Below are 7371 nucleotides of genomic sequence, written 5' to 3'. Positions count from 1 at the left end.
TGTTGCACCCCCCCCCTCCCCCCTCCCTTCCTGCAGGTGATTGTCAGCTTGGCTACCTGAGATGTGAGGAGAAACATTTTCCTGCATCTAAACTTCTCTCCCGTCAGACGGAAATGTCACCGGACTCTAAATCTGGAGGAGATGTGTCCTTTAAAGAGAGCGGAGGTGTTGAGCCAAATGTCAACTGAGAGAGAATCAAGGAGTAGAGGAGTCACCCAGATCTGAACTAGAGGTGGAGGAGTGTTTAACTCCTGGGGAAATGCTTTAATTTGAGGGTGGTTCCTCCTTTAAATAGCTTCACTGTGCGTCGCTATGGAGCAGACGATCTGGCGGCGGTGGGTGTGAGCTTTTCCACAGGAAGTCATGAAGCTAAATGTTAAGTTGATGCAGAAACTGTCACTGAGATCTGGATAAAAACTGAGTCTTGTCACTTTTAAATCGCTGCTTTTTGAAGCTACCTTAAATGTGTGTAAGCTGCTTTTAAGGTAACAAAAATAACCAATACAGTGGAAGCACATTATTGAGTGAAGATAATAAAATCAACACACCAGGTATCAAATACATGGATAAAAAGCCAAACTGCAGTTTGAGTTTGAACAACTCATCCAAAAGCTGCGTCAAAGGGTACCACTTTACAATAAGACTACCCTTATAAAAGGGTTTGAGAATAGTTCATAATTCATTTATTAATTAGGTTTATAAATCCTTAATAAGCTTTTATAAGACATGAGATAAACAGGGCAACTGTGACCGGTTGCTTGCCAAATAGTGAGCCCACATGTATCTGTACTGCTAAGTCTTATATTGGTTACCTAGCTTACTTTGTCTCCATCAGCCAGCATCCTTGGTATCTGTTGCTCACCGAGTTGATTCTCGCTAAGTAGCCAATATAAGGCTTAGTCATCTTGCCAAATAGTGAGCCCACATGTATCTGTACTGCTAAGGGTTATTAGGAAAGGTAGTAACTCATTAATAAATGGGAATGTGTTTTACACTTTACAATAAGGCTCCCTTTTGGCAACTATAAATGTTAGTAACTCGTAAATAAATGGTCATAAAGAGATGCCAAGAAACATCATTATAGAAGGGGGGGGGGAATCAACTCAGTGAACAACAGATACCAAGGATGCTGGCTATAGATGAAGAAGATGAAGTAAGCTAAGTAGCCAATATAAGGCTTAGTCCTCTTGCCAAATAGTGAGCCTGTGTTGATGTATGTTAGAACTGGTTTATAAATGGTTGTTAATGATTAATAAAGTGTTTACAACCTAATTCATAACCTAATTATAAACCCTTTTAGTCTTATTGTAAAGGGGTACCGCATTGCCTCCATTAATCATTAACCATGTTGAGATCATATGTACACAAAAGGGAGAAGTGAAAAGGGAGAACTTAAATGGTACAAAGAGATGTAAAACCATTAGACCCCCGGCTTCAAAAGCTCTCCAATAAGTGAGTGGCCTGCTGTCAAATTACACCCTCACAAAAGAGCCGGTGGAACAAGGCCATTTACACCCCGGTGAAAAAGAGAAGCCATAAATTGTGCAGATGGATGGCTGTGGAGACATTCTTGGGAGTAGTAAATTGTTCTGCCTTTTTAACTGCCGTAAAAAAATTCCTCGTACAAGAGGGGCCTTAAAGTCGAAAAAAGACAAGGAGTCAATGGGCGTGATGGAGGGAGAAGAAGTCCCACAGCGTGTTTTTAAAAATCCCATTACTTACCCACAGTTGACCCAGGCGATCGTCCCCTGGCCCTTCACTGTCTGGGCCACGTCGGATAGCAGTTTCAGGTGAGAGTCCCCTGATGTAGCTGCAGACACAGAGAATAAACCACGGTCAGCTTTGTCACCAAAACCGGTCAATAGCTCAGGAGAAAGCTGGCGGACACAGAGGAACACTGTCATGTCCGAACGAGACGAGGGGGGTTGAGTTACAGTGAAGCTCGCTGTCTTACTAAAAGGCCCGAGTACAGAAGAAAGAGATCACTGAGACTGGGATGGAAGAGGGTTTTCTAATAGCTTGATGGGTTCAGGGAGGAGGTTTAAGTTACATTAGCTTTCAACGTGGTACAATAGTGTGGCCAAGCAGGGGATGGGAGGATTATATTTTGGGGGCACAAAGACTTCTGGAGCACACCGACTGTTCGGATAACGGAGGAAGCACAGCAGGTGTGTTTTGGGGATCTGTAGTTTGTACCTGCTGCATGCTGCTTCCCACCGTATCCTAAGACATGATGAAGACGAGTGTGAACCCATTCATGGACCACATGGAGGGTTTATAATCACTGGAGACTTGCACAATGAACTGTGTCAGAGAGGAGAAATGGCTGACTTTGCTTTGTGTTAGGAAAGAGGAGAAACTAGTGTAATAAACTGCACCAGCTACAACAACAACACACGGTTATATTAGCGATTTCCATCAGATATGGCAAGCGAAGTAGATTCCTGTGAGTTAAGTAAACAACGTGTAGTCCTTGTGTAATACAATACATCATTAATATACTCGCCCTGAAACCAAATGTGTTTTATTCACTGCAAGAGAACAATTCCTCCCAGAGCTTCAGGCTATATTTAGACCTGGGGGCACTGACATGACTCCCCAGGGTCTCGCTCTGTAACAAAAACATCTGGCAGTTCAGGATCAGTTACTGTAGAACCATGTATGGAGCAGATTATGGCTGGTGGAATTTCAAATATGCTCACTTACGGCTGGGCAATATGACCCAACGTTTCTATTGCAATAAAGCTCCTTTCATCTCTTGATGTTCAACAGGTACTGTATAGCATGTTTTGTGGATATTCAATATATAAGTATTCTATATGAATCAAGATGTAGGTTTTATTTACTGTTTATTGCAATATAATTGATAGAGCAAAAATATATATGATAGATGTTATTATATGATATTTAGACTGCAGCCACACGAGAACGGTAACGCAAACGAACCGAATTCGATATCAAAAAGTATTCCATCCACACGCAACAGGCACCAGAAACGTGTCCGTTCACACGAGACCGCTCGAAAGCGCTGGAGACGCTGTAGTACATATGCCGGGTCTGTAAGTGGCGCTGTACTCCTGCCACAAAATACACCAAAAGCAGCTTAGAAGACTTCCCGCGCATGGTTGCCGTGGTTGCCCTTCTGTTTATTCTCCGCTGTGGACGCTCTGGCTCTTTTTCTCCCTCCCCGAGGCAAGCGTTTGCTCCTGCTGTAAATCTCTCCGGTAGTCCACCAGCAGATGAAAAACACCCACCTCTCCGCCTCTTCCAAGGAACGAGGGAACCGTGCGGCAGAGTTTCCATTAGATTCTTTTTTCGCCGGTCAACATGTCCGTTAAAGTTGAAATCTTCCGGACAAAATTAGAAAAGTGCCGGTCAGAGGTCTTCTTTGTTATTTATTGAGCTTTAAAACAAATTGATAACGACTCTATATATAATAAGATAAGAATAATAAAGCCTCTCTTTTCCTCCCCCTCTTCTGACAGCCCAGCAGCAGATCTCTGAGCAGGAGAGGCGGGGCTATTGCATCGTCGTTATCAGGACATGATCGTATAGGGCGTAGACACAGAACCGTTTGCCCCCCCAGAGCGTTTCGTCCGCAGATCTACCCACCTTGGGACCCGTTATCGTTTTCTGCGTTTCCATGTCGGCCTCGTGTGGCCGAACCGTCTATATGATAGCGGATACGACCGTTACCGTTCTCGTGTGGCTGCAGCCTTAGAATGGTGCAGGAATGAGTCTTAAAACCCGGAAATGAGTTAGCATTTTTATCACTTCCCTCGTCTTTTAGGTCAACGTTTGTTCGAAAAGTTAAATGCCGAAAAATAAGGTCCGTGGTTAACACAAGCTGAAGAGATTTCCACTTTTTATTCTACGACATTAAACACGTCAGTAAATACTCCACTGGAGAATGTCTGAAGCTTTGAACGTATCATAAAAACCAACAAGTGACTAAATGAGACGACTAAACGTCTTCACACCGAACATTAGCGACCTTTAGCTTAGCGGTGGTGACGTGAAGTCATGTGACCATGCTGTAGTTTGTTTATAGCCTAACATTAGCTAGTTATATATTTTACAAAAAGCGTAATAGTGGTTTTAATATGTAGAGATTATCCTTTTGAATAAAACGTGTCAGTATGATAGACGCGTGTTTTTCAGAGAGCTTATTTTCCAACATCCAATGTAAAAATACCGTTGATTTTGGTCCAATGAGCGCTTGCGTTGCTAACTTCCGGGTTAGCCTACTGCACCACTCTTTAGCATCTATTGCTACGCTCACTTTTAAAACTTGATGTCCTCAAAACAAAGCAAAACTCACTAACTGTGACTTACTGAAGAGAGCCAGAGGCTGGTGATGGGCAAGAACTGTGCAGTAGTGTTTTTTACTGAACTTAATGTTGCTTGAAGTGGTCAGATAATTGGCTGGTGAGGAAGACATTAAACCAGCGTGGACGAAAACGTGCGAAAGCAGAGGAGCCTTTAGTGTCTTTGAAGAAGAAACGTCTCAGTGATGCTGCTGCAACCAGTGATCAATCAGAGCCGGCTCGATACTGGAAGCCTTTATCCAATGACCTCGCTGATGTGGGACATGAATAATAAAACAAATACATCTTTGGCTGTGGGGCTCTCAGAGTCCTGTGTAATTTATTGAAGCATGAGAGGCTCTTTTAAATGGAAAATTAGTCATTTCTAGCAGCTCCATCAACAAGCCTGCTAAGTGCAGTCTTCCTAGAACTATGCAAATGAAATAGAAATCTACCATAAGGGTTCCCTAATGTTTCGGAAGAAGAAGCTGCTTTAAAGCTCCGTTTGACTGCATAAAGTGTTTTATTTTCTATTTAACGCTTAATCTGTAATTCTGTGAGATAAGCGTTTTCTAAGTTCATTACAGAGATAAAACCCTGAGATCTCGCCCCTTTAGAGCACGCTGCAGGCTAATTCTGCACAGAACATTAATTTTAAATATATTCTAAGATACTGGGGTAAAATGTTTTTTAATCTGTTGCATCAGATTTGGGCAAAGGGCCACGGTGCAATTGGATTTTCCTTATTACAGAATTAATTGAGTGTATTCGTGCAGTGTTGTGAAAAATTGTGACATGCCAATTGTTGGGGAAATATTTTCTAAGGCCCATAACTTTGACCCAGTTTCAGTTCATACTGTCCTGACTGAGCACACGCACCTGTAACCTTGGCTGCTGTGCTCTCAGTGGTTGGTCTCCCTGTTCCTGCCTGTTGGCGTCAGCTGATAGAGGAGTTATGATGAAAGAGCTAAATACACGGGTCTGGGTTAGAGTTCTTCGGAATTGATTGTGGCATCTCTACCGTGTGGTCAACTCGTGCCATCAAAGCTCCAGCTCTCCTCGTGCCTCTCTGAGTCCTGACTCCAATTGCTTCAGAAGTTTCCCCCACACCAATGATGACAATGACATCTACTTTCTCTTACACTTGCTATTTGATATTGTGTATTGTGTGCATAAGGTAGGCATTTTTGGATAATGTTGCATTTATGCTACTACACATAATTAAAGGAAATGGCATTAAGATGTGAAATTACATCTGTAACTTGTTTCAGTTCTCTAAATCAAGATGGCGGACAAAACATATAATGTGGGTTCGAGAAAGTCAAAGGTTTGTATTTGTAAGTGCGCAATCATTATTTTCTGTTGTCACAAATTATTTATTAATGACAAATTGAAGCTGTTGGATGTCTTTTAAATGTAGCTAAAGGCTTTATTGGTGACGGCTTCTAACCAAGTACCTAGAAATGTAAATGTACTTCTCACGTCTCTGAAAAAATAAATAGTGTTTAATAATGCACGTGTACAAGTCCATATGCATCAGCACTTAAAGCTTGCTTTGCTTATCAATACAAATAAGTTGACAATTATGATTTTGCATTAAAAAAGACACGCAAAATGCATCTTTAAAATGGGGGCATTACTTTAGTTGTGTGACACATATATTTTTTGTCTGTGAAATATTAGATATAACAAGTGTTAATTGGTTTTTCCAACGACCTCTACAGTGACAAGCTGTATAAAAGCCATTAAGATAATAAGCAATTTCTATGATTCCTGTACATGATGTTCTCTCCTCCCTTGGCAGACACACAGAGGCTAAACTAAACATTTATGCTGCTAAACATGAGATCATGTTAGATGTGGAAGTGTGTGTTCTCTGAACCTGTCTTGGTGTACGCCACCAGGACGTTGGTTCTCGTCCTCAGGAGCTTCTTGAAGTCTTTATGGTCGCTGACCTTCTCTATGAGAGGAGACACCTTCAGCGCCTCGAGCACCGGCAGCAGCCACACCTGAGGAAACACAAAAACACAATCATTTATGTTGCTTTATGACGCTGTCCAATAGCTGCCCACTGCTCCTGGTACTAGGATGGGTTAAAAGCAGAGAACAAATGTCACTGTGTGTGCTGTGTGCTCTGCATGTGTGACCATTAAAGAGGGTTTCATCCCTCCAATTCTAATTCTAATAACAATTATAATTCTAATAATGCAGGCAGAAGCCGTTTTAATGATGCAACAATATGAATAAATATGCAAAGCTTCCCACACATGACTGTAATGAGTAATCATGCATGGACAGGTGGTAGAAAAGGATTTCACATTAGCTTGTTTAACTAATATCTTTGCATAATGCCAACACATTGCAAAGGTTGGACAAATAAATTATCACCAAATGATGTTAGGCGTGACATCCTAGTTTATTTTAGTCTTTGACTTGTGACCATTTTCTCTGGCTTTTACAGTTATGCAATCAGAGAAATCACCATAGTTGGAGAAAACATGTCCCCCTCATTACAGAGAGAGATTCTGANGCTCCTGGTACTAGGATGGGTTAAAAGCAGAGAACAAATGTCACTGTGTGTGCTGTGTGCACTGCATGTGTGACCATTAAAGAGGGGTTCATTCCTCCAATTCTATTCTATATGTTGGCAAAGTACAGAAAGCTGACATTAGATAGATGGATCAATCTCATTTTGTTTGTGAAGCTAAATATAACACATTAGTTGCTCTACAGCAGGGGTGTCAAACTCAAGGCCCGGGGGCCAAATCCGGCCCTCGACTTCATTTCATGTGGCCCCACAAGAGCTCTGAAAGAATATAATATGTTTATTATACGGTTACATGCCGCTTTACAGAAGCACGTCACCCATAAACTACATGTCCCAAAATTAGAGATGTCCCGATCCGATCACGTGATCGGGGATCGGAGCCGATCACGTGATTTTCAAAAGATCGGAATCGGGAGAAAAAAATCGGGGATCTGGATTTATTTTTTATAAATACTTTCTTTTCTTTTTTTTATTCAATGTTACAAAACAAAAATGACCATGTTCAAGTCTTAAAGT

At 41.6% G+C, this 7371-nt stretch overlaps 1 protein-coding gene across 1 annotated transcript in view; it reads right to left on the bottom strand.

Moving 5' to 3' along the window:
• Positions 1-1718: 1718 nt before the first annotated feature.
• pdia5 (protein disulfide isomerase family A, member 5) overlaps positions 1719-7371 on the bottom strand; it is a 31459-nt gene continuing 25806 nt past the window's right edge. The window contains exons 2-3 of the mRNA XM_010777251.1: positions 6190-6316; positions 1719-1810 (exon numbers count right to left, since the gene is read on the bottom strand). Of these exons, the coding sequence (XP_010775553.1) occupies positions 1719-1810; positions 6190-6316 (219 nt within the window). The remainder of the gene's footprint in view (positions 1811-6189; positions 6317-7371) is intronic.

Source organism: Notothenia coriiceps, unplaced genomic scaffold (assembly GCF_000735185.1).
Source record: "Notothenia coriiceps isolate Sejong01 unplaced genomic scaffold, NC01 NC01_scaffold00000339, whole genome shotgun sequence".
In the NCBI taxonomy this organism is placed as follows: domain Eukaryota; kingdom Metazoa; phylum Chordata; class Actinopteri; order Perciformes; family Nototheniidae; genus Notothenia; species Notothenia coriiceps.
The sequence above is the reverse complement of the archived record's forward strand: the minus strand, read 5'-3'. Positions and strand labels throughout refer to the sequence as shown.